Consider the following 27912-nt stretch of genomic DNA (forward strand, 5'->3'; position numbering starts at 1 on the left):
CAATTTTTCTGTGAACCTAAAAAGTACTCTAAGAAATAAAATCTACTTTAAAAAATCTATAGGGCTTCCTGTTTCTGGTCTCCAGGCCCCACCCACAAGCTGCTGGGCAGAAACATCTGTGGCTCATCCACGGCCATGAAATCAAGAATACTGAGACCCTCAGTCTATTTTCAGTCTGGTTCTTGCCTGGCTTCAGAGTTCCTGGGAAGCTCTGGAATGTGCTCCAAAGGGCTGAAGTTGTGTCTGGCTCTGGAACTTCTACTGCTGTCTCTTTGTTTCCTGGAGACCAACGTTCAAGGTATTTTCCATAAACTGTTTGTCTGTGATTGTGCACCAAAGGCACAATCGTGAAAGTAAAGTATGGCCTCTAGACCGTAGGCACTTCCATCTTGGAAGCAGGGCAGTGATGAGTTGGGGAGGTTTTCTTAGCCTTGGAGTATCGGGTTCTATGTCTTTTCTCAATGGGACATGGCAAAAACTGAACCACGGGGAGATGAGGAAGTAGGGCCCTCATATTTAGTCCCATGGCCTGTGGTCTGTGAAGTATTTTTTGCGTTTTGAATAACAGCACACTCAACACTGATAGATGCCACATTTTTATGCTCAGGTATACTTTGCTGCTCCATGAGACTTCTGTCTGTGCAAGGTGTTCTGTCCTAAGCGGAGGTAAATGATGTCATTGTCCCAAAGAGAGATCAAATTGTAGGAAAGATAAGTTTGAAAGGACTGCTGTGTGAAGGGTCTCTGAATGAGGGTCTGAGTAGGTGCTTCAGTATAAAAGTCACTCTGAACTCCCAAGCTTTGGGTTGTTAAGAGTTAAGGTGCAATCTCCAGCTATGGGCTGGTTCTAGCCTCCTTATGAGCTAACTTTACTTTTCCTATACGGCTGCCCAACCCTTCAGTACCTTTCTTCCCAGGCCAGCTGAGAAGCAAGAGTTCAGCTATTGTCTTTCTCACTGTTCCTCTTCTAATAAATGTTCAGGATTTTTTCATGTAAAAGGTTTTAATACTTACCACTGTAATAAAAAATGACTAAAAGTGAACAAACATAGGGAGAAACACAGCATCATAAACTTAATGGCAGTATGTAACTTTTAGGGAGATGAGGTAGAAATGCTGACCAGAAACATTGAAATTAAGAACATTATAACAATATCCACAGGGGAGTGGGGAGGGGATAGTGGGGAGAGGGGTCTATAGGAGCCACTATAAAGGACACAAGGACAAAATCAAGGGGGAGGGTAGAGGTGGGGGAGGGAGGTGGGACTGGCTGGGGTGGGGAGGAGGGAAGGGGAGAAAATGCAGACAATTGTAACTGAATAAAAATAAATAAATTAATTAAAAAAATAAATGCTGACAGGAAAGGCTTCTCAGGGTGGCAATACTTTAGATCTGGTTCACAACTACTTAAGGCTAGAGACATGATGTGTCTTTATGGGTTCCTTAGGGCTGATTCAATTCATAGGACACTAACATGGCCTTGGTAGTGGGGTTTATGTGAATGAAGTATTAATCCAACTTTTGGAAAGATAGAGCTGCCAAGAGAACTGGAATATTTCAGGACTTTCTCTAGAGACAAAAACAAGGTATCTGAATTTCTTTGTGCATGGATTATGCATACAGATGGTTGTCTTATCCCCAATGTGTGAGTTCCTTTCCATTAACCACAATCCATCTAAATTAAACTTTTTTTTTGCCTTGAAGGAGGTGTTTTCTCTTGCTGCTAGGCCCATGTAGTACATGTCTTTCCTTCTGCCTAGGATTTCCTGCACCATCTTCTCTCCCTGACCCTTTCTTAGCCTCCCATTGCCATGTGACTGCCTCCCAGAAATCTCAGGCCCCAGATTATTGGTGAATTTTTTGTTTCATTGTTTCCTTGAGCTCAATGAGGACAGGGACCATGTCTAGTGCTGACCTTAGCACAGTGCCTGGAACATAGCTGGCATCAATAAATAATTGTTAATTATATGAATCAATGACTTCAAAGAACTTCCTTTTGGCTATACATCCAGATTTCCTGGGAGTACAGTAGCTCTCTTCTCCCTGATAAGAAATTCTTTTGTAGAAAAATTTAAGAAGCACTTTTAAATTTCCTGTTTTATCTCTCCTCAGAGTCAAGTTTCTCAGTTCTTTGATTTCAGGGTACCTCTCCACTATTAGGCATCTTCCCCATCTCCCTACAACACTTAGCAGAGTTCAGTGGAAACAGCATGTAATAAGAATGAGAAGACCTGTGTTGTCTCTGAGTTCAATGACGTGGGACTTTCTATAAGTCACAAAAGTTTCCTGAGCCTTAGCTTTCTCAACTCTATAATAGTATAATAATATGCTCTGCATTTTTTCAAGGTGTTATTATTAACATCAAATTAAATAAAGAATGTGAAATTGCTTTGCAATTGTGACACACACAATCTGAGTCAGACAAGCCTGAGAAGAATATTTTAAAGTTTAATAAAAAAAAATTCAAAGCCCAAAGTTCTTTCCTGAGCCCCAGACCTGAATTTCTAGCTGCTTCTTAGACAACTCCCCCAGACTCTCTAAATACATATCCAAAATCTAACTCATCATCTTGTTCCAGATATCTATTGCTGTGTTATGAGCTACCACAAAACTTTGACTTAAATTAGTAACAGTCATTTATTCTGCCCACAAATGTGGGGGTACGATTTGCTCAGCACCTCGAGGTTTCTCATGTGCTAGTCACCAGATCATGGTGGGGACTGAGATCATCTATTTCTAAACCTTCATTATTCACATGACTGGTGCCTAGGCTGAGTAAGACTAAATTCAAGAAAGAGGCAAATGCTGCCTGATATTTTTTAACCTAGCTTTGAAAGTAACTGTTCTGAGGCATTCTGTTTTATTGAGGCAGTCATCAAAGGGAGGGGACTTACACTCTAACTCTTGATTGGAGTAGTGTCAAAAATTTGCAGACTTTTAAAAAATATTATAATCTGCTGTTCTTCTACTATTTCCTATTACAAAAAATGGCATCTCTATGTTCAGTTACTCAAGCAAGAATTCTAGGAGTCACCCTCAACTTCTTTCTTTCTCTCTCTTGACACACCTAATAAATAAGTCCTATTAGTTTTCTATTAAAAATATCTCTCAAGTATATCTCATTTTATCCATCTCCACTGACAGAGTAAACCACCTATGCTAGATCAATACACCATTTTCTCTTTTTCTCTCCCTCTTTTTTATCCTCACCCAAGGACTTTTTTTCCATTGCTTTTTAGAGAAAGAGGAAGGGAGAGAGTGAGGGAGAAAGACAAACATTGCTGCAAGAGAGAAGCATCAGTTGGTTGCCTCCCATATGTTCCCAGACCAGGGATCATATGCATCCTGGTTTGGGCACAACCAAAAACTGTCCTTACCTTTCATGCTCCTTTACCATTCTCCTTTCCATTCACACTAACATATATTAAAAGAGTAGTTTACATTAATTCTCTTCTTTCTCACTTTCAGTTTAGGCCTTGACCCGTTGTAATCTGATTTATTGAATTCACTAGACTTTCCATCCCAGGAAATGGTACTCTGTTTATCTTGTCAGTCATGACACATATCTTCAGAACTGATATTTATTGCCAAAAAAGTTCCTAAAAATATTTGTAGAGGTTTGAATATAGTTGATCTCATTAGAGAGCTCCAGGTAAGTCCATATCAATATTTTTAAAATGTACCTTTTTCCATCCTTAAGAGTTTTACTAGAAACCATGTGACTTGTTTTTAGAACAATCAGAACTTCCTCTTTAGAACCTATAGACTCTTTGGTATAAAATTATGACTTCCTTTAATCTGATTTTTCCCTATTTTAATTTTTTTTTACAGACAAGAAACATGGGTAAGCACGGAAAATATATGTTTTATTTTCTATTGTAAACTACAGGTAAACACAGTTACTTTATCTTAAGCACCCAGGTACATACCCAACTACTTCTTCCTGTTAGAATTAAATCAAAATAGTAGCTTTCCTTAAGGCTGCTTTCCTTACCTTTTAAAATAAGAAATTTATAGGAAGGCAAATTAAGATTTTCTCAATTTACTTTAAAATTGAAAAATACATAAGTATACTTTACATAAGTAAAATATCAATCCAACTTATTAGACAATTCTGTTAGCTGACTAAATTACAATCTTGATACCCCAAATTGTATTATATTTCTCCATTAATTTTGCAATCTCTATAAATAAAATTAGTCCATAGTTCTTCTTCAATTTGTGAATGGATTATAGAATTCTTTCTGAAAACTAGAATACCTTCCTTTTCTTCTTGTGTGGTCAATCAACCATTCTTTCTAGTGTTTCTATCTTCAGGTTTATGTTGCTGTCCAGGCCATTCATTTGTTAGGTATTTCATAACAAAATTTACTCTTCTTTTGCTATTTTTAAACATGTGCATTGGCCCATGCCAGGTTGTTTCCCTTAGCTGACTTATATTAATTTATAGATATTTGAAAACTTGAGTGACTATGGGACCAACACTCTTTTATGATTTTTTTTTTGAGAATTCGTGAGTGTATCCTTCACTGCTCTTCTGCCTTCTATGACATAATAGTGACCTTTTGTTTATTTATTCAGGATCCAGCCACAAGCCAGGGCTGTACTGGTCCAGTTTGGGCACATTATCATATATATAAAAAAACATAGCTCATAAGTAATAAGTAACATAACAAATCTTAATTTGCCTTCCTACAAATTTTTTATTTTAAAAGGTAAGGGAAGCAGCTTTAAGGAAAGCTACTATTTTGATTTAATTCTAACAGGAAGAAGTGGTTGGGTATGTATCTGGGTGCTTAAGATAAAGTAACTGTGTCATAAGTAATTAAACAGTAACTCAAATTTCTACTTGCAGTGTCTCAAAAGATGTTAAAGGGTATATAATTTATAAGCTATAGCAACATTTCCTACAATCCCTTTTACTGCTTTCTTCAGTCTTCTCAAACCATCCCATCCATCTGCTGCTCAGAGATTCTTACTCCTTTGAGCCTTCATGCTGTAGCACCCTTATTTCTTAAACCACCAGAGTGGCCCTTGTTATATATATATATATAATTTCTCCCCATCAACACAAAGAGTCACCAGGCCTTCTTTCATCTTGTATCTTGTAGCTATCATCTTTTCTTTCTCCAACTTAACCAAACTTGGTATTTTAGAGCTGAGGCTTACACAATTTGGGGTACTCTCATGAGAGAAAGAACAAAACTGTATATACAAATAAGAAAAAAATTAATTTAGTCAGCATAAGAAAAGAAATTCCTATGTATCACAAGCTTTAAAAAGTTAATGAATACTACCAATATCACTAAAGCCAGAAAAATAGTATAATACTTTTGTTAATGAAATGCCTTCGTGCTTTTGTAATACTTTGCCACTGAATTTCTTTGTCTCCCATTCACTTTAAACCTTGTTTCTCCTCTATTCCCCACTTACTGCTGGAAAACTAAATTGAACCATAGGAAACAAAAGCCTATAGAAGAGATGACTTGTCATTACTTTATCTCAAAATCTACTGGGTCAGCCTCAGTGTCCTTTTTCTTGGTCATCTTAGGCAGAACTAGATGTATTCTAAGCAACACCGCCTGCCCCCAAGCCCACTTCTCAATCTCCAACTTTCATTAAATTCCTGACCAGAGGTCCAGGCCCTCTGATATAGACCATATTCATGGCTGCAAGTAGAAATCCCTTGCTTCTTCCCTGATCACCATCCCAAGCCAAAGCCTGAGCCACAGGGCATCTCTACCTTCTCTAAAACAGGTCTTGCTCTCAATCTCATTGGCAGGTTATTCAGAATATTCGGTATCTGCAGTCTCCGGCAGCAATACGACTCTTCGAATCTCTAATTTGCCTAACAACCACCTAAGTCTCACCTTGTTTTATAATTCCAACCAGAAGATTTTAGAATGGGAATCCGACAAGCCTAATCCCCACTTCTTCAAAACTACATTTAAGGACAGGGTCATACTTGATCGTAAAAATGGCATATTCTACATCTATAAGGTCCAGAAAAATGATACAAGCACCTACCTCCTGAAAGTGGTGATGGAGAATGGGACTGAAGAGGAATGGAAGATCCCACTGGAAGTGTTTGGTGAGTTTGAGGAAACCAAGGGCAAGTCCCCACTTTGGGGTCTTGGATGGAGTGGTGGGAGGTTTCCTGGTGATGAAGGGGGCTCTCCTGGGAGGAGGGAAAAACCTCAGGACAGGCTTAATTCATTTCTCCTTGGGATATTTCATAACTCCTTGGGTGTTAGTGAGCCTAAGATTTGAAGAGAAGAAAGACAGTAGGGAGGGTTTCCTCTCTATTATCTCTGTGTTCTCCTGTGATCAATCCAGATCTGTTCTGAGATCGTCTTAATAATATATCTGAACAAAGATTTTATCAGACTTAAGAAAAAAGATAGATGAGGTAAAGGAGTGGGCAGGATACTAAGGAGGGTTTTTAATCTTTCAAAATGTGTGAGATAAAAACTTTTAATCATAGCTCCAGCTTAACCAGTATATGTGAAATAAAGACTAGGACATTATACTTGGAATCTGACAGCCTTAGGTTAAAAACTCTGGTCACTTACAAGCTATGTGACCTTGGAGAAAGATTTTAACATCTCTGTGCCCACATATTAGCTAAGTTTCTTTTGATGGCAATAACAAACACCAAGTCAGTATACCTTGAGAGAGAGAGAGAGAGAATTTATCTAAGAAACTAGGACTATTTAAAAGAATTGAAGGAATTTAGAAAATTCAAGAAGGGTGAAGGGGAGGAATATTGAGAACCAGGGCCAGTCCAGAATCCCTAACCTCAAGAATCAGTGGACTAATCCTATGGATTCCTGCCTTTTACATGACTTATCTACCAAAGTCTAGACTATCGTATCTCTCAGTTTAAATTCTCAAGAAAGAAAAACTGGTTGTGTGGGAGAAGATGTAGCAGCCTCTTCTCCAAACAATCCTTTTGTCTTCATACTTCTCTGGGGCCAGCAGCTGCCTGACATGAGGCCCAGGGCTGTGGGCTTAGCTATCATGGGCTCTGTGTCAAACCAGTTTGCAGAGCAAGCTGCACTTGGAGGGCTTCTGGAGACTGAAGGAGGGTGAGGCAGTCACCCTTAAGAAGTACACTATGGGTCTGGAATCTATCTGAGTCAGCAGCCCTGGTGGGGTGTCCTGTATTGGGAGAGAAAGGCAGCCAAAAGGGAAGAACATGCAGAAGGGGAGATCAAAGGGGACAAGTGTGACAACGACACCTGTGGAGGTCTAGGCTATAATGCCAAGGAATACAAGCTGCTTCTCCAGCCCAAGATGTGCCACTTCTCTCACAGCATCAGCCATATGGTGGCCTCATGTTTACTGAAGGCCCAGCAGGCCCCCAGCTCACTGGGAAAGCCAGCCTACTTTCAGGAGGAAGAAGAGATCCATAGCTCTGATTTGCTCTCAGAGGCCCAGAATTTAGCCACAGTGTATGTGTGGGTGTGTGGGTGGGGGTATCCTTTTGCCAACAGGAATTTTCAAGGAGCAGGCATCAGCAGAATGAAGAAAATGGGAACAAGGTGGATAGGGGGCTCATGCATTAGTGTTTCTTTCTTTCTTTTTTTTTCTTTTGTTCAATGTCTCATAATTTTTCAAGCGCAGGTCTTTCAACGAATTTGTTAAATTTAATCCTAAATTTAAATTTTGGCATTTAATATTTTATGCAATTGTAAATGGGATTGTTTTCTTAGTTTCCTTTTCCTGATAGTTCATCATTGGCCTATAAAAATGCAACTGATTTCTGAATATTTATTTTGTATCCTGTTACTTTACTGAATTCATTTATCAGTTCTAGTAGTTTTTGTGGAATCTTTAGGATTCTCTCTATATAAGTATCATGTCATCTGCAAACAAAGACAATTAATTTACTTCTTCCTTCCCAATTTGGATATCTCTTATTCTACTTGTCTGATTATTGTGACTAGGACTTCCAGTACTATGTTGAATAAGAACGGTGAAAGTGGACATCCCAGCCTTTTTTTCCATTTAAGAATGTTTTATTTTGAAATAATTACATATTCACAGGAAATTTCAAAGACAGAGCCAAAAGAAATCAGCTTTTGCATATTAACCATGTATTCTTCAACCTTGCTATAACTGCTTATCTGTTCCAGGAGTTTTTTCATTTTTTGTTCTGTTTTTGTGATTCCTTGGGATTTTCTTTTTTTTTTTCTTTTTTTTTTTTATTGTTATTCAATTACAGTTGTATGCCTTTTCTCCCCATCCCTCCATCCCACCCCAGGTGAACCCACCTCCCTCCCCCCTCTCCACCCTCCCCCTTGGTTTTGTCCATGTGTCCTTTATAGTACTTCCTGTAATCCCCTCTACCCACTGTCCCCGCCCCCACCCCCCACCCACGCCATGGCTATTGTTAGATTGTTCTTAACTTCAATGTCTCTGGTTATATTTTGTTTGCTTTTTTCTTCTATTGATTATGTTCCAGTTAAAGGTGAGATCATATGGTATTTGTCCCTCACTTCCTGGCTTATTTCACTTAGCATAATGCTCTCCAGTTTCATCCATGCTGTTGCAAAGGGTATAAGCTCCTTCTTTCTCTCTGCTGCGTAGAATTCCATTGTGTAAATATACCATAGTTTTTGGATTCACTCGCTTGCTGATGGGCACTTCGGTTGCTTCCAGTACTTGGCTATTGTAAATTGTGCTGCTATGAACATTGGGGTGCATAGGTTCTTTTGGATTGGTGTTTCAGGGTTCTTAGGGTATAATCCCAGCAGCGGAATTACTGGGTCAAAGGGCAGTTCCATTTTTAGTTTTCTGAGGAAATTCCATATTGTTTTCCACAGTGGCTTCACCAGGCTGCATTCCCACCAACACTGCACGAGGGTTCCCTTTTCTCCACATCCTCTCCAACATTTGTTTGTGGAATTGGTTATGTTGGCCATTCTGACTGGTGTGAGATGATACCTCATTGTGGTTTTAATTTGCATCTCTCTGATGGCTAGTGATGCTGGGCATCTTTTGATATGTCTCTGGGCCCTCTGTATGTCTTCCTTGGAGAAGTGTCTGTTCAAGTCCTTTGCCCATTTTTTAATTGGGTTGTTTGTCTTCCTGGAGTGGAGTGGTGTGAGTTCTTTATATATTTTGGAGATCAGGCCCTTGTCTGAGGTATCATTGGCAAATATGTTTTCCCATACTGTTGGTTCTCTTTGTAATTTGGTGCTGTTTTCTTTAGCCATGCAGAAGCTTTTTATTTTGATGAGGTCCCACTTTTTTATTCGTTCCTTTATGTCCCTTGCTTTAGGGGACATGTCTGTGAGGATGTTGCTGCGTGGAATGTCTGAGATTTTCCTGCCAATGTTTTCCTCGAGGACTTTTATGGTGTTACGGCTTATATTTAAGTATTTTATCCATCTTGAGTTTATTTTCGTGTATGGCGTAAGTTGGTGATCAAGTTTCATTTTTTTGCACGTAGCTGTCCAGATCTCCCAACACCATCTGTTGAAGAGGCTGTTTTTGCTCCATTTTATGCTCCTGCCTCCTTTGTCAAACATTAATTGATCGTATAGACTTGAGTTTATTTCTGGGCTCTCTATTCTGTTCCATAGGTCTATGTGCCTGTTTTTATGCCAGTACCAGGCTGTTTTGATTACAGTGGCCTTGTAATACAGTTTGATATCAGGTATTGTGATCCCTCCTGCTTGGTTCTTCTTTCTCAAAATTGCTGCAGCTATTCGAGGTCGTTTATGGTTCCATATGAATTTCTGCAATGTTTGTTCTATATCTGTGAAATATGTCATGGGTACTCTAATAGGGATTGCATTGAATCTATAAATCGCTTTGGGTAGTATGGCCATTTTGATGATGTTAATTCTTCCAATCCATGAACATGGTACATGCTTCCATTTGTTTGTATCTTCCTTAATTTCTTTCTTCAGTGTTGTGTAGTTTTCTGAGTACAGGTCTTTTACCTCCTTGGTTAGGTTTATTCCTAGGTACTTTATTTTTCTTGTTGCTATATCGAATGGGATTTTTTTCCTGATTTCTGTTTCTGCAGTTTCGTTGCTGGTGTACAGGAATGCCTTTGATTTCTGGGTATTGACTCTGTATCCAGCTGTTTTGCCAAATTCATTTATTAGGTCGAGTAGTTTTTGAGTGGAGTCTATAGGGTTTTCCATGTACACTATCATGTCGTCTGCAAACAGTGACAGTTTCATTTCCTCCTTTCCAATTTGGATGCCTTTTATTGCTTTTTCTTGTCTGATTGCTGTGGCTAGGACTTCCAATACTATGTTGAATAGGAGTGGTGAGAGAGGGCATCCTTGTCTTGTTCCTGATCTTAGTGGGAAAGCTCTAAGTTTTTGTCCATTGAGTGTGATGTTGGCTGTAGGTCTCTCATATATGGCCTTAATTATGTTGAGGACTGCTCCCTTTATTCCTACTTTGCTGAGTGTTTTTATCAGAAATGGGTGCTGTATCTTATCGAACGCTTTTTCCGCATGTATTGATATGATCATGTGATTTTTGTCTTTGCTGTTGTTGATGTGATGTATTATGTTTATTGATTTGCGAATATTGTACCATCCTTGCATCCCTGGGATGAATCCCACTTGGTCATGGTGGATGATCTTTTTAATATATTGCTGGATGCGGTTTGCTAATATTTTGTTGAGAATTTTAGCGTCTATGTTCATCAGCGATATTGGCCTGAAGTTTTCTTTCTTCGTTGTGTCTTTATCTGGTTTTGGGATTAGGATGATGTTGGCTTCATAAAAAGAGTTTGGGAGTCTTCCATCAGTTTGGATTTTTTCGAATAGTCTGTGAAGGATAGGGGTTAGTTCTTCCTTAAATGCTTTGTAGAAATCTCCTGTGAAACCATCTGGTCCAGGGCTTTTGTGTGATGGGAGTTTCTTGATGACTGCTTCAATTTCCTTTGCTGATATTGGTCTGTTCAGGTTTTCTGCTTCTTCTTCAGTCAGTTTTGGAAGATTATATTTTTCTAGAAATGTGTCCATTTCATCTAGGTTTTCAAATTTCTTAGCATACAGGTCTTCATAGTAATTTCTTACGATCCTTTGTATTTCTGTGGTATCAGTTGTAATCTCTCCACTTTCATTTCTAATTCTGTTTATTTGGATCCTCTCTCTTTTCTTCTTGATGAGCCTACTTAAAGGCTTGTCGATTTTGTTTATCTTTTCAAAGAACCAGCTCCCCCCTGGATTCATTGATCCTTACAATTGTGCTTTTAGTCTCTATGTCATTTAGTTCTGCTCTGATCTTGGTTATTTCCTTCCTTCTGCTTGCTCTGGGCTGTCTTTGTTGTTGTTCCTCCAGTTCTTGTAGGCATAGGGTTAGGTTGTTTGTTTGAACTGTTTCTAACTTCTTAAGGTAGGCCTGTATTGCTATGAACTTCCCTCTCAGGACTGCCTTTGCTGTGTCCCATAGGTTTTGGGTTGTTGTGAGTTCGTTTTCATTTGTTTGAGGAAGTTTTTGATTTCTTCCCTAATCTCGTTCTTGACCCATTCATTGTTTAATAGCATGCTATTCAGTCTCCATGATTTTGAGTGTTTTGGGTTTTTACCCTTGGCGTTGGTTTCTAGTTTCAGACCCTTGTGGTCAGAGAAGATGCTTGATATGATTTCAATTTTCTTGAATTTGTTGAGGCTTGCTTTGTGTCCTATCATGTGGTCTATCTTTGAAAAATTTCCATGGACACTTGAAAAGAATGTGTATTTTGCTTCTTTGGGATGAAAAGCTCTGTATATATCAGTTAAGTCCATTTCCTCTAAGGTATTGTTAAGTGACACAATATCTTTGTTGATCTTTTGTTTGGAAGACCTGTCCATTTTTGATAGTGGGGTGTTAAAATCCCCTACTATAATTGTGTTGCTGTCAATATCTTTCTTGAAATCCTCCAAGATTTTCTTTATGTATTTGGGTGCTCCTATGTTGGGTGCATATATATTTACAATGTTTATGTCTTCTTGGTGGATTCTTCCTTTGAGTATTATGAAGTGACCTTCTGGGTCTCTCTTTATCACCCTTCTTCTGCAGTCCATTTTGTCTGATATGAGTATTGCTACCCCTGCTTTTTTTTCCTGTCCGTTTGCTTGGAAAATTTGTTTCCAGCCCTTCACTTTCAGTCTGTGTAAGTCTTTTGTTCTGAGATGGGTCTCTTGTAGGCAGCATATGTGTGGGTCATGTTTTCTTATCCATTCAGCTGTTCTATGTCTTTTGATTGGAGCATTTAATCCATTTACATTTAAGGTTATTATCGATAGGTAGTTATTCATTGCCATTATTTCCTACCTGTGTTCCTCTGACTTTCTCTTTTCCTTCCTTTCCTTAAAGCAGTCCCTTTAGCATCTCTTGCAGAGCTGGTTTGGTGGAGCTGTATTCTTTTAGACTTCTTTTGTCTGGGAAGATCCTTATTTGGCCTTCTATCTTGACTGAGAGCCTTGCTGGGTAAAGTAGTCTTGGTTGCAGGCCTCTGGTTCTCAGTACTTGGAATATTTTTTGCCATTCTCTTCTGGCTTGGAGCGTTTCCATTGAGAAGTCAGTTGCTAACCTTATTGGGGCTCCCTTGTATGTTACTTCCTTTTTCTCCCTTGCTGCCTTTAAGATCCTCTCTTTGTCTTGGAAATTTGCCATTTTAATTATGATGTGTCTTGCAGTGGGTCTCTTTGGGTTCCTCTTGCTTGGGACTCTCTGTGATTCCTGGATTTGGGTGACTTTTTCTCTCCTCAGATTAGGGAAATTTTCCATCATTACTTTTTCAAACAGGTTTTCTATCCCTTGCTCTTCTTCTTCTCCTTCTGGTATTCCTATTATACGGATATTGTTACGTTTCACATTGTCCTGCATTTCCCTTATTGCCTCTTCATTCTTTCTGAGCCTCTTTTCCTTTTCTTGCTCTTTCTGGGTGTTTTTTTCTACTTTGTCCTCCAGCTCGCTGATCCGATCCTCTGCTTCATCAAGTCTGCTTTTAATTCCTTCTACTGTGTTCTTCAATTCAGAAATTGTATTCTTCATATCCTCTTGGCTCTTGTTGATATTTTCTATTTCCTTTTTCATGTTGATATAGTTTGCAGTGAGTTCATTGTAGTTTCTGGTAGTTCTCTTTGAGCTCAGAGAGCTCAGTGAGCTTCCTGATGACCATTTCTTTGAACTCAGTATCTGATAGTTGAGTTGCCTCTTTTTCGGTTAGTATTCTTTCTGAGACTTCCTCCTTTCCTTTCATTTGGGAATTGTTTCTTTGTCTTCCCATTGTTTGTGAGGCTCTTATTGTTGGCCTCTGCTTCTTAAATTGCTTTGTTCTGACTCCCTGGGTTTATGATATGAACTTCTATGGTAGAATGCCAATGGGATTCGGTGGTGCTGTTTCCTTACTCTCCTGTGCTCACTGGTCTTGAGCTGACATTTATGTGTTTAACACGGTCTAACTCTAGTCTTTTCAGCACTCCCGGTTTTGTTGTCTCACCTGTGGGAAAAAGAGGAAGGGGGGGAGAAAGAAAAGAAAAGAAAAACAAAAACAAAAACAAAAATAAAACAAAGATGGGAAGGAGGGAACAAGGAAATAGGAAAGGAGGAAAGGAAGGAAGGAGGGAAGAAGGAATAAAGAAAGATTGGAGGCAAGATAAGAAGGAATTTTAACAAAAATTAAAACATAGAAATAGATAAAAGAAGGCAGGAAGAAGACATAAAAATGGTAAACGATGGGAGGAAGAAGGAATGAGAAAAAAAAAAAGAGAGAGGAAGAAGGAATTCAGGGGGAAAGGAAAGAAAAAAAAAATCTTCTGCTGGCTTTAAACCGGTCAGGTTAGTTCTGCTGGTGTCCTGTCTGTGCAACGGGAGGGGGTGGTTGGAAGGATTGGTTTCACTTTTCTCCCTTCCTGGGTCACACTCTTCGCTGTTGTTCAGCCTGCACACTCTCCTCTCACTGCAGCTCACCTCTACTGGGTGTTCTGCCTTTGTCCTAGAGAGCTAGTAGGCCCTGCCGGGTGAGCACTTGTTAGGTAGGCGTTGTAGGTGTGGTCCCTGGCAGGCAATCAGGCCGTTGATCAGCCAATCCCGCAGCTTTGTTCTTAGGACACGCAGGCGGCGGCTCCAGCCGCTTTGGCTTGGGACGCGTGCATGCGCAGCAGGGTAATCCAGCCGCTTTGGGTTTGTGATGGTCTCAAGCGGCTTTGTGCTCTGAGCGCGCAGCCCGCTGATTGAGCCGCCTGGGCTTGGGACGCTGGCACGCAGGCGGCGGATTCAGCCGCCTTGGGGTTAGGACACTCGCCAGCAGCTTTGTGCTCGGAAAACGCGCATCCAGCCGGCCCTGCGCTGGGTGAGGGCGCAGCCCGCCGAGCCAGAGGCTCTGGCTTGGGGGCCTGATCCAGCCGCCCTAGGCTTGAGTCTCTCGGGCGGGCGGGGCCGCCCTGGGACTGAATCACGTGGCACTCGGTTCCGAGGTTTTGGGCCTGTGGGTGGAGCAGCTAGTCTCTGCTCCAAATGATCTCGGAGGTTTCAGGTGTGGGCGCCCCTCCGGGGTTTCATGTATGGGCCCCGTTCGCTAATCTGCGCGCGCGCGCGACCGGACCTCAGGTGAGCGTAGCAGTCCAGGGGTGGAGGGGGAGGGGCGCCAGGGGCCTTGGCTACTACCCCGAGTTCTCTAACTAGCCCCTGAGTGTCTCTATTTTCTTTTTCTTTTTGAGAAATTCCTCCTTTTCAAGCCCCCCTGGTCCAATCAAGCACCTGGCTGCTCACAGCGCAGCCTGGCCCTCTCCCAAGACTCCTGCAGCAGCCCCTGCGCCAGGGCTGGCGCTTCTGCCGCCCTTGTACTGCGCGGTCCCGGGTCCCGGGGACCTTATTGTCCTTGAGCACTCTTCTTACCGTCAGATCTTTCAATGTCCTCTATCTTTGGACTCTGATCTTCGTATATGCTGGAATACTGTTGGCTGTTCGCTCTGCTCCTCAGATCAGCTAGGTATTTCTCTGGCATTGAGGGGAAGTGGACTCCGCTCCCACCTATGTTGCCGCCATCTTCCGGGATTTTCTTTATTGAGGATCTTTTTTAAAAAGTTGTTTTATTGTTGTTCAAGTACAGTTGTCTGCATTTACCCCTCACCACTCCCCCGGCCCACCCCAGCCCTCCTCGCCTCCCTCCCCTTCTTCCACCCTGCCTTTGTTTTGTCCATGTGTCCTTTATAGTTGTTCCTGAAAAACCTTCTCCCCCCCTCCATTTTCATATGCAAACAGCTTTTCATGTTTTACTGTTGCTTCTGGTCAATGTTTAAAAATACAACTCTCTAAGATTTTCCCTTGTCAACATTTTCCTCTTTATCCTTTGTATCCTTCCAACTCATACCTGAGAAATGGGTTCTGGCAATTGTCAGGAAATTATTGTTGTTGTTGTCATTGTTGTCATTATTGTTTTTGGTTTTTGTGTACAGCTTAACAGCCAGACAGTCATATACTTTACGTAGTGTTCCCCTTGATATTTTCGGTATCCTAAATGGCACCATACATAATTATCACAATACTATTGACTGTATTTCCCATGCTTTACTTACTCCCCCATGGCTATTTTGTAACAACCAACTTGTGTTTCTTAGTCTCTTCACCTCCTTCACTCAGTGTCCCAATACTACTGTCCCCTCTGGCAGCCACCAGTTTTCTCTATCTATAAGTCTGTTTCATTTTTGTTTGTTCACTTATTTTGTTCTTTAGATTCCACATGTAAGTAAAATCATATGTTATTTGTCTTTCTCTGAATGACTTTTTTCACTGAGCACAGTACCCTTTAGGTCCATCCATACCATCACAAATTGAATGATTTTATGCTTTTTATGGCTGAGTAATATTCCATTGTGCAGGTGGGAGGAAGTGAGTACACAAAACAGAATTTATTCTTGTATTATTTTTACTAATTAATATATTATTTTCCATACAAACAAATATAAACCTACTTTTGCCCCATTCTGTATATAGTATGATAGCTTTTTAAATTCACTCATCTATTGTGTTGCTTCTATACCTTGGGTGTTATAAGTAACACTACAATGAACATATGGGTGCACATATTCTTTCAAATTACTAAATGTGGGTTTCTTTGGATAAATCACTAAAAGTGAAATACCTGGGTCAAAAGGCAGATATATATCTTTGTTTTTTAAGAAACTCCATATTGTTTTCCATTGTGGCTGCACTAATCTGCATTCCCACCAACAATGCATGAGGGTTCCCTTTTCTCTATATCCTTACTTACACTTGTTATTTGTTGATTTATTGAAGATAGCCATTCAAACAGATGTGAAATGATACCTCACAGTGGTTTTAATTTGCATCTCTCTCATGATTAGTGATGCTGAGCATCTTTTCACATGTCTATTGGCCATCCGTATGTCCTCTTTAAAGAAATATCTATTCAAATCCTCTGCCTATTTATTTATTTGGTATTGAGTAGAAGTTTTTATAAATTTTAGATATTAATCCCATATCGGATGTATCATTGGATAATATGTTTTCCCATTTATTATGTTATTTGGGGTTTTTTTGATGGTTTCCATTTTTGTGAAAAAATTTTTAATTTGATGTAATCCTAGATTTATTTTTCTTTTGTTCCCTTTGCCTGAGGAGACATATCAGAAAAAATATCACTATGAGAAATGTTTGAAATTTTACTGTCTATGTTTTCTTTTAAGATTTTTATAATTTCAAGTTTTACATTTAAGTCTTTAATCCATTTTTAGTTTATTCTTGTATAAAGTGTAAAGAGGTGAACTAGTTTTATTTTTTGCACATATCTGTCCAAAATTTCTCGCATCATTTATTGACTAGACTGTCTTTACCCCACTGTATGTCCTTGCCTCCTTTGTCAAGTATAATTGACCATATAGATGTGGGTTTATTTATGGGCTCTCTATTCTCTTTCATTGACCTATATGTCTGTTTTTATGCCAGTATAAAACCATTTTGAGTATTATGGCCTTGTAGTATAGCTTGATATCTGGTAGCATGATACCCCCAACTTTATTCTTGTTTCCCTATATTGCTGAGGTTATTTGAAGGTTTTTTTTTTTGTGGTTCCATATCAATTTTGGATTACTGTTCTAGTTCTATCTAGTATGCCATCAGTGTTTTGAAAGAGATTGTGTTGAATGTATAGATTGTTTTGAGGTATGGACATTTTAATGATGTTAATTCTTTCTATCGACAAAAATGGTATAGGCTTCCATTTATTTCTATTTTCTTTGATTTCTTTCTTCAATTCCTTATAGTTTTCCAACTACAGGACTTTACCTCCTTGATTAAATTTATTCCCAAGTAGGATTTCTGGTCAAGATGGAGACATAGGTAGATACACTTTACCTCCTCACACAACCAAAAGAAGGACAACAACAAATTTAATAACAAAAAATAACTAGAACTGCCAGAGTATCAAACTGTATGGAGGTCCAACAAACAAGGAATTGAAGAAGAAATATTCATTCAGACTGGTAGGAGGTGCGGAGATGTGGAGCGGAGGTGGAGAGGACTCCCAGCAAAGCAGAGCCTGTGGGGCCAGGGTGAGTGAGGCCACAGCTGGCAGATTGGGGGGTCCCGCATTTGTGGGTGGATAAACTGGGAGGAATAGCTAGGAAGCAAGAGAGACCACACAACCCAGGATGGAACCCATGGTTCCATCGCAGGAAAAGAAAGCCTTAAAACCTCTGGCAGTAAAAACCTGTGGGGGTTGCAGCAGTGGGATAAACTCCCAGCACCACAGGAGAGTTCACTGGAGAAACCCACAGGGTCCTAGAGCATACATAAACCCACCCACCCAGGAATCAGCACCAGAAGGGCCCAATTTGCATGTGGGTAGAGGGGGAAGAGACTGAAAGCCAGCCTAGACTCCAGCAAGTGGCATTGTTCCCTCTCTGACCCCTCCCCTACATACAGCACCACAATGCAGCAACTTGGGTTGCTTCACCCTGGTAAATACCTAACCCTCTGCCCCTTATTAGTAACAGGTGCACCAAGACAAAAAAAATATGGCCCAAATTAAAGAACAGATCAAAGCTCCAAAAATAGAACTAAGCAGAGGAAAGATGGCAGCGAGATAGGTGGGAGCAGACTCCACTTCCCCCTGCACATGGGTGAAACACCTAGCAGATCTACTGAGGAACAAAGCGAACAGCCAACAGCACCCCAGGGTTTATGAAGATAGGAGACCAAAAAGTATAGAGGACACTGAAAAAACAGACAGTAAAGGGATTGCTTCAGGACAAAAGGTCCCTGGGACCAGCGCAGGGACCAGGGTGACTGCAGCCCCAGGCTCGCACCTGTTGGGCCTGCTGCAGGACTCCTGGGAGAGAGCCGGGTTAATGGCTCCCACCCTGCCAAACAAGGCTTGAGGAGCAACAAGAGAGACATGGTTGCTTGAGGTCGCAGGGAGAGGAATAAAAACGAAGTGTGGTAAACACGGAGACCGTGCTTGCCGGCTGGGGAGCATTGAGAATTGGGCCGTGTGGGGCCCTGAGGTGGACAGTCCCTGATCTAGCTGGAGAGGTGGGCTGTGCAATAGGACAGGCCCTTACTTGTATGTAGCAGCAGGATTGAGCAGGAGGATTTTCCCAAAAAGAAAAAGACCCTCGGGGGCACTTTGGGGAACTCTCCTGCAGCAGCAGCTCCAGTGTCTTCTCCACCTGGCTGCCAGGTGCTCCCGCAGGGCTGTGGGGGATATTGAGCCCAAATCCTAAGCACCGGGGAGGGGGGGGGAGTGCACACCACACAGAGACCACAGGCACCGACCAGGGAGCGTGCAACTCAGAGAGACGTGAGACCAAAGGCACCAGGGAGAGTGCGAATCAAGAAAGGCCCTGTGCACACACACCCATAGCCTGGAGAAGGGTGAGTGCCTGAACCTGTGGGTCTGGGTGCCACTGCAGACTGGCTTGGCCAGCAGGCTTGCATTTTTTTAAGTCATTCTTTATTATTATTTTATTATTTTTTCTTTCTGTTAACACCTTCTTCCTCTTTCCTTCTTTCTTATTCTACTCCTTCTTTCTCTCTCTTTATATCTCTTCTTCCTTCCATCTTTTTTTTTAAATCCCACAAGTGAAACAATCAAACCTGGAACTTTGAAAAGACCAAAGTTGGACCCAAAGAGGGGGCATCCCAACACCTGAGACAGTGAAACAAATTTCACTTGGCTACTCCAGAGAACTTACAAGATATTGTATATTTGTACTATTTTTCCATTATCCTTACATCACTCATTTTATTAATATTTTGTATCTCTTTTTTCTGTTTAGTCTTCTTCACTTGACAGGTTATTTTGCATTGTTTGACTGGTTTCCCCTTGTTCTCTCTTTCAAACTGTATTGTTAATTAACTGTCTTTCACTTCACTTGTGTTCCATTAGCACACTACTCTAGGACCTATACTCCCTATTCTAGTCATTCAGATCACATAGATTCTGTGATATGATTGTTGCTTCATTACTATTGTAAATAAAAGCTGTTCCATACATCTGTAAATACTACACAGAACTTCTCCCAGATCTCAGCCCACTTCACTGTTTCCTGAACTTTGTTACTGGTGTGGTTAAATCTGTTCTCTCACATATTACACCTATTTTCTACCCTTTACTGTCACTTTACCTCATAATCTGACTTGACCTTATCTGGGAAGCACTATATCAGCCCTTCCATTCTAAATGATAGCTTAGACCTGTGGGTCTCTCCAATGAACTCTCCTGTGAGGCTTGGAGTTTCTCCCACTGCCTCAACCCCCACAGGTTTTTTCAGTCTGAGGTTTTGAGGCTTTATTTCCCTGCGCTGGAACCCTGGGTTGTGCAGTCTCTCTTGCTCCCCAGTTGTTCCTCCTGATTTATCTACACGCAAATGTGGGACCCCCTGGTCCTCCAGCATTGCCTTGCCATGAGTCCTCTCCTCCTGGTTGCCTGTCTCCACCCCTCCCAGAGGTCTGGATGAATGTTTCTTCTTTAACTCCTTGATTGTCGGACTTCCATACAGTTCAATTTTCTGTCAGTTCTGGTTGTTTTTTGTTTTTAAATTTGTTGTTGTCCTTCTCTTAGTTGTGCAAGGAGGCACAGTGAATCTACCTATGCCTGCATCTAGTCCAGAAGTGCACATAAGTTTTTGTGCACTTCTTGCTCTTTCTCTTCCCCTTCCAGTACTCCTATGATTCAATTGTTGGTATATTTGAAATTGTCCCAGAGGCTCCTTACTCTATCCTCACTTTTTTAAAAAATTATTTTTTCTTCTTGCTGTTATGATTGAATTGGTTTTTTCTTCCTTGTGTTCAAATCATTGATTTGATTCTCAGTTTCATTCCCTCCACTGTTGATTCCATGTAAACTTTTCTTTATTTAACCTAGTGTAACCTTTATTTCTGCCTGGGTCTTTTTTATGCTGTTGAAGTACCAAGTGAGTTTCTTGAACATCCTAATAACCAGTCTTTTTAATTTCATCTAATAGGTTGCTCATCTCCATTTTGTTTAGTTCTTTCCCTAGAGTTTTGTTCTGTTCTTTCATTTGGGCCATGTTTCTTTGTCTTCTCATTTTTGCAGCCTCCCTGTGTTTTTTTCTGTGTATTAGGGAGAGCTGCTTTGACTCTCTGTCTTAGTAGCATAGCCTAATGTAGAAAAGTGCACCCTTAAGTTGGATTGGGTGGAGCCTTGGGTAATCGCTTGGACAGAGCCACCCATGTGAACTAGGTTGATGGAATCTCAGATATGGTGTTGCTGCTCTATGTCTCTGTGTGGAGGGGGGCTCAGGAAAGGGACAATGGCTGCTGTCTGGCCTCTCGACTTTTATCTGGAAGGAAGCTGTCCCCTGGCACTTGCCCTGATACCAGACACTTCAGTTTCTCCCAGTATGCCACCAGTGCCCTTTGAGCTGCTGCCTCAGTGCTGGACCCCAGAAGGAGTGATTCTGCCTAAGTCCATTGCAGACCCTTTAAGAAAGAGATGCCAGATAATCCCTCTTCCACCACCCCATCCCACTGATTTTTGCAGCCATAAGTCCATGAGGGCTTATCTTCCTGGCACTGGAACCCTATGCTTGGGGGGCCTGCTGTGGGGCTGGGTTCACTTACTCCTAAAATATTCTCAATTTTTATCCACCACATATATGTGTGTACGAACACCCATTCCATGTCTCTGCCCCTCCTCCTTGTCTGAAAGCATGTGATTTCTTTAATTCCTTGGTTTTCAGATTTCTATACAGCTCAGTTTTCTGATGATTCTGGGTGATAGTTGTTTTTTGTTTAGTTGTAATTTTTGCTGTGGTTGTATGAGGAGGCAAGCTGTGTTTACCTATGCCTCCATCTTGACTCAAGGCATAGATAAACACAATAAACAAAATCTCCTTTTGTTTATTTTAATCTAAAGTTCTCGGGTACTTGAGCAACCTCAAGGATAAGTAGACAATAGCTCTTATCTACACAGCAATAATATCTTTTGTTGTTTTATCACCATGAAAAACAACTATTGGGAGTGCAGAGCCTATTGCATTACCTAATTTCTGCTAATTAGAGCTTTCTTATTTGCCACAGTGTCCTCTTCACCTTCACCTTCAAAGTTTAATAGAAGACTAAATTTTAACTGGATGGCCCTGTTACTTGATGTCCTACTGAAAGGTTGGAAATTGGTCTGAACAGGAAAAGATGATGCAGAGGTTTGGGGAGGCTGGGTCAGGTAAAAGACACGGAAGGGAATCCAACATTAAGTGAAGGTTGTCTATATATGTGTAATAAAGGATTCCTGTTCCAGTCCCCTAAACCCAGGGTTTAGGAGTTGCTTTACATACCAGATCCATCCCTCACTGGTGGATTAGGCCTACCATGCACAACAAGGTGTATGTGTGTGTATTTGTAAAAAAAAATATGATTTGGTAAAGATAGGTTTTAAGAAAAATACCTCTGTACCCATCTTGAGCTGCCCAGGGATGGATATATGAATCAATTGTCTAACCTTAAAATTCTGGGCTTTTCTTTCTTGGCTTCCAGAGAGATCATAAGCAATAGCTTCTTTTTGGTGCCCTAAGCCAGTGTTCTTCCTTTCTACAGCAGAGCATTGTGGTTGCTGAAGGAGAAAAGAGGGGTTGTTTGTATGCTGTGAGATCACCTCAAACTGTACTGAAAGGGGGAAAATGCAATAGCACACATTGGGTGATGTGTTTCTGATCCTAGGTTCTTGTCTTCCCCAAATGATGCCACTCTCTAGTTATTGTATTTGTATAATTTAGTGATTGTTAGGTGGTCTAGTTTGTGTAAATATAATATGTTGGTCTGTCTGCATGTTCTTTTGGGGTTTTATTGTTTAAAACCTTCTTCTTATATTGAGAAAACTAGCTAAAGCATCTTTGTCAAGAGATTTTGTACCAGGCAAAATGATCTGAAACATAATCTTAGAGACTCCTCTTCTTGACATGGAGTCTTGAACCATCCTTTTCTTGTTTGCTTGTTTGTTTCTCCTTCTCTTATTTCCTGTTTTGGACCAGATATTCTGTCCTAAAGATTTCTCTCCTACCCTAGCTCCTCTTCTATAAACTGCCTACAAAAAGCTCACCCCCACATTTAATTTGTGGGCTGCCACCCCCAATTATTAAGTGATGTATGCAAAATGCCTGGAGAAGCTAAAACTACTCCATTCCTCCTTCCTAATCTCCTGAATCAAGACCATTCCTTGATATGTGATTAATGCCAAACATTAAGATTGCTGTACATAAATGGATCAAGCATACTTTAGTCTTTAATCTTAGAAGCAATGAGGAGACCTTCTATTTTGAAAATAGGGCCAGAAGACCAAGAAAGGGAACATGAATATATATCCAAGTCACTCAGGAACTTTCATGAAAGAAACATATGTCAAAGTAGCCACAAGATTGTCTAATAGGAAACAAATGAATGTAACTCCATCTTTACTGATAGAAACCAAAGCTTTGTGTGAAATCTTGAATTTGTGGAGAGGGAAGGTAAGAAAGCATGAACCTGCCTTTTCTTTCCCTGATCCCTTCCCCTCATTTCTGAACTGCAGCAGACTGAGCCTCCTTGGGCTTTGGTGACCTCCATTGCTGGGGACTTTATATTGCTGTGTCAGGTACTTCCATTTGCTATCTATCATTTTGTAAGTTACAAATGGTTTCACAACCAGCTTGCAAAATTTCTGAATATGTTAAAACCCACAAGCTAGTTGGCTTCAGCACATCTGCCTGAAGATAATACCCCTCAGAATATGTTTAGAAAGCAATCATCCTTTAGTCCAACCCAGGAATTTTGGACAGATCATAGGGGGCATTTTGGAATCAGACTACCACAGCCGATTCAGTAAATCCCATCCACAAGTGCTCAGTGTTGTGATGCTCACCATGAGAAATATGGAAGGTATATAAGACATGAGGCTAATCCACAAGAAATGGCAAAAAAAAAAAAAGGTATAAAAATTGCTCAGTTAAAGCATGCAGGATAAGCTGAGCATCTGAGAGGGTTGCACAGAGAAGATGAGTCTAGAGTTCAGGACACTGGCTTAGTAGAGCTCCCTTTGCCCCTCCACACACACATAGCCCAGAGGCAAGATCTGATCTGGTTAATTCTCTGCCACATTTTAATCTTGTGACATTTGAAATGCACTGATATGGCAGATGGTTTACCCTTGACAAGAATGAAAAGACCCTAGAGGATTTCAAGTAAAGTAACCCTAGCAAAGGATAAAGCAGACACTTGGATTACCTTTCCCCCTGTCTGGCAGCATAACAACAGCAGTGATGATGATATGACCTTCAGTGTACATATAACACAGTCTACAGAAAGCATCTTCTCATGGACAATATCATTTTATAAATGAGAAAGAAATTCAAGATGTCACTAATCTTGCCTAATATCACTCCACCACAGTCAAGTCCAAGATCCAGGCTGGTCTCAATCCAAAGCTAGTGTTTTGTTCTCTCTATCTCATAACTACTCCATCCATCAATCTACCCATCAATCCATCCATCCATTCATTCAACAGATATTTATAGAATACCTGCTCTGTGGCAGGTACTGCTCTAGGCACTGAGATATAAAAGTTAACAGGCACAATGCTGTTGGTCACTGCTGACAGGTGCTGGGGTTACATGAGGTTCTTTTCTGTAGCTCTGCCACAGTCCAGAAAAGGGCTTCACTATGTGCAGAGCAGTATATCTTAACCTGGACTCTTGCTGAAGCTGAGTCCAAAAGTCTTTAAAGGACAGACAGACCAAGGTGCCAACTGAGGGCTATTGCTAGAGAAGGGACCTGAGCAGTTCAAAGATCTCTCTGCCAGCACTCTGCTGTTCTTTCTGGACCACAGATGGTTATAGACCCATATTGTTTCTGGGTGCATGGCTTCCCCTCCTGAATCCAGGTTCGCTTCAACCCAAGGAGAAGCTCTTCTGTTTCTTCCATAAGGGCTTCTTCTTTATGACTCCAATTTCCACAGCATTTGTCCCCTCCTAGCTTCCTTGGTATGTTGTTGGCTAAACTTACCTGATAATATAAATGCTTCATAAATCCATTGTTTCATCTTATAACCTCTTTCTCTTCTTCAGATCCTGTACCTAAGCCTGTCATAAAAATTGAGAAAACACAGGAAGTGAACAACAGCTGTTTTCTGATCCTGTCATGTGTGATCCCAGATACTACATCTGTCAAATACCTCTGGTATAGGGACTCAGTGCCCTTCCAAAAAGAGCTCCAGAGGGATGTGCTTAACATCTCCATTAAGCTACAAGACTACCCCAAGAGTTACACATGCCAAGTCAGCAACCCTGTGAGCAGTAACAATGGCACAGTCTACTTTACTTCAGCCTGTACACCAGGTAAGAAATATTCCTAAGGGAGCTGTTGTGGGTTCAGAGTCATTAGTTTTCTCTTGAATGAAGAAAGGTGTGGGGTTCCTATTCAGCCTCTTGGCACAGAATTTGGTGGAGAAACGCAGAGGCATCTGGGAGACTTGGGTTCTACTCATGGCTCTGCTAAAACCTCCCAGTGAACTCACTTTATCTTTGTGGAGCTCAGTGTCCTCATCTACAAAGGATGGATGCATAGGATATCCCCTTACCTCACCTACTCTAACAATGCATGATCCTTGAATCTGCAGCCAGGGTAATTGTAGGACAATTCGAGATATCATGATGAGTGGACAGAAAAAGGGCAAGTGGGAGAGCAGGCCACACATTGTTGAGCAGGTGTACCAAGGGGTTTCTGGTAGACAGCCTAAATCAGCAAAAGAAAGACCAAGGAGATGAGCATGAGTAAAAACAAGTAGTGAACAGGAGTGAGAGCCTTATCCTAAGGTAGAGACACTCTGCTCTTTCCCAACTGTGTGTTTCTTGATGAATTTAGGCAGGCAAATTCTGGGTTTTATGTTCACATTCCTCTGTTTCCTGGGAGCATCTACTCACTACCTTGAGCATCACTCCTATCTCTCTACCAAGCCTACATAGATCCTATAGTGAGGTAGCTTAGATAGTGTAGTAAGTTCACAGGTTTTGGAGTCGGATATCTGGGATTAACTCTAGGAATGTCACTTACTAGCTAAGCAAGTTACTTAGCTTCTGTGAGTCATGTCCTATTAAATAGCAGACAAAATAATCGTTTTTATCTCATGCTGTTGTAAGGATTGAATGAGACAATACAGATAAGCTAGTACAGTGTCTGACAAGTTTTCAGTGAGTGGTAGCTAAATTAGGCTCACTCCCTTCACTTTGGGAGACACTAAGGGTTTGGGGACCCCATTAGTAAATATGGATCACTATAATCCGCACTCAGGTCTATCTTACTCTTCACACCCCTGATGTCACATCTCTGAGCCCTGGTATACATATCCTTCTTGAATAACTCATACCAGTGATGGTAACATTTACCTGAGATCCCTATCATGGCCAGTTATCAGGGACCATGGCCCCCAAGGACATTGCTCTTTCATGGTCTTCTTGGATCCAGTCTACTCTCCCACCTGTGCTGATTTCTATACCTCTGTGGGCACAGGTAGACTATGGAACTTGTATTCTCTTCTTTATTCTTCCCAATTAACTGTCTGCGTCTCTTTTAGTCTCCTCAGACCCAATATGAAGTTTGGTGTCTGACTTTGAGACCATAAGTTGACTGGGGAGTCAACTAGCACCACCTTCATATCAAAACCATATCCCAAGATCCAGGAAAATAAAAGACATGTAGTCTCTGTCCTTCACAAAATGAAGGGGACTGCTCATTTTCAGAGAGGATGAAAACAATAATACACCAATTTTTTGAAAGGGCTAAACCTATCTTGTCACTTTTTAGCTATCTAAATTATCCTACAAAAGCATCAATAACCTCCCTTTCCTCTTTTATCACTCATTCTTTTTCTCATTATTTGTACTTCCTCCCCTCTCTTCCCATCTGTCTCCTCTCCTCTTCTCCTCTGTTTTTATTCCCTTCCATCCCTATCTCCCCTTCTAGTTGGTACAGATAGCTCATGGGGTGGAGAAACAGGAAGGAGAAGTCCTTGCCTCCCCAGGATCAGCTGTGCATAGCATTTATGGTCATCTGTTTACACCTGGAACTTTGCCCTACCTAAATGATATACAATGGAGGAGAGTGATTCTTTTCCAGGCCCACAGGCATACAAAGTGACCTGCAAGCTGAGGACTCACCTAAGCCAGTGATAATTAAAAGGGTTCTGCATTTTTTACACCTTACATCTGGGGAGATTAAGTCAGTCTGGGAAGAGGATGTCCCAGGCACACTAGGACTGGATTCAGGGAGGAAACACACTCTCCTGCTCCAATAACAATGCCCATACCCCTCACCCTTTATTGATGTGGTAATGAAGACACCTAAGTGTTTGGAGTTCTCTTGCCTTTTCAGCCCGATCTTCTGGAGTAGCTTGGATTGCTGTGTGGCTAGTGGTCGTGATACCCACCATTCTTGGCCTCCTATTGACCTGAAACAAGCATTCCTAATCCTGAAACTTGAAGACTGAAGGGTCTTGCTTCCATCAGCAACCATGCTTTTAACCTGGAAGAAGCTCTGGCTCTATGGGATAGAGAAAGTGTGCTGAAGCATGTATAAAGATTTTCAAATTAACTTTTAAAAATCATGGCTACAGTATGATCATCAGAGGAAAAGGGGGAAGGGGGAGAGAGAAGAGGGTAAAAGGAGATAAATGACAGACTTGACTGGGGGTGGTGAACATACAATACAATATACAGATGATGTAATATAGAATTGTACACTTGAAACCTATATAATTTTATTAACTAATACCAACCCAATAAACTCAATTAAAAATAAATAATAAGTAAAAGAAAAAAACAAGTTGAACATCACAATTCAGGTTTGCAGACCTTCCATAACTGTAGGTTGAAATGGTATATTTACATCTGTGGATTAAGGAATAAATTATTAACAATTCATGGGTAATGTAGCCATAAAATGCTATTTAGACAAATGCTGGGTGGGGAGAGTTTCCTTTCACAAATATGAAAGATTTTCTTTCTGGCATACCTTTCTAAATCTCAACTTAGAATAACTATTAAAAATATTATAAATCACTTTGCAAAAATAAAACTCCTAAGCATGAAAATAAAAATAAAAATCATGGCTAAGGTTTTATTTTATATCCCTTAGTTGTTTTCCAACATGCATATATAAATACACATGCATTTTTTTCCATCAAAAAATGCAATCAGCACTGGCTGGTGAGGCCAGTGGATTGAGTGCTGGCCTGAGAACCAAAGGGGCTTCAGTTCGATTCCCAGTCAGGGCACATGCCTGGGTTGCAGGCCAGATCCCCAGTTGGGGGCATGTGAGAGGCAACCAAACACTGATGTTTCTCTCCCTCTCTTTCTCCTTCCCTTCCCCTCTCTCTAAAAATAAATAAATAAAATCTAAAAAAAATGGGATCATACTATGTAATGTTGTATGCAATGTTTA

At 40.8% G+C, this 27912-nt stretch overlaps 1 protein-coding gene across 1 annotated transcript; it reads left to right on the top strand.

Moving 5' to 3' along the window:
- The first annotated feature begins 15 nt into the window (after positions 1-15).
- On the top strand, positions 16-27912 carry CD48 (CD48 molecule). The gene is made up of 4 exons (XM_024571338.4): positions 16-298; positions 5783-6091; positions 24543-24812; positions 26845-27912. The coding sequence occupies exons 1-4, from the start codon at positions 136-138 to the stop codon at positions 26922-26924; spliced, it is 822 nt and encodes a 273-aa protein (XP_024427106.2). The 5' UTR covers positions 16-135; the 3' UTR covers positions 26925-27912.

Source organism: Desmodus rotundus, chromosome 12, assembly GCF_022682495.2.
Source record: "Desmodus rotundus isolate HL8 chromosome 12, HLdesRot8A.1, whole genome shotgun sequence".
Lineage (NCBI taxonomy): Eukaryota > Metazoa > Chordata > Mammalia > Chiroptera > Phyllostomidae > Desmodus > Desmodus rotundus.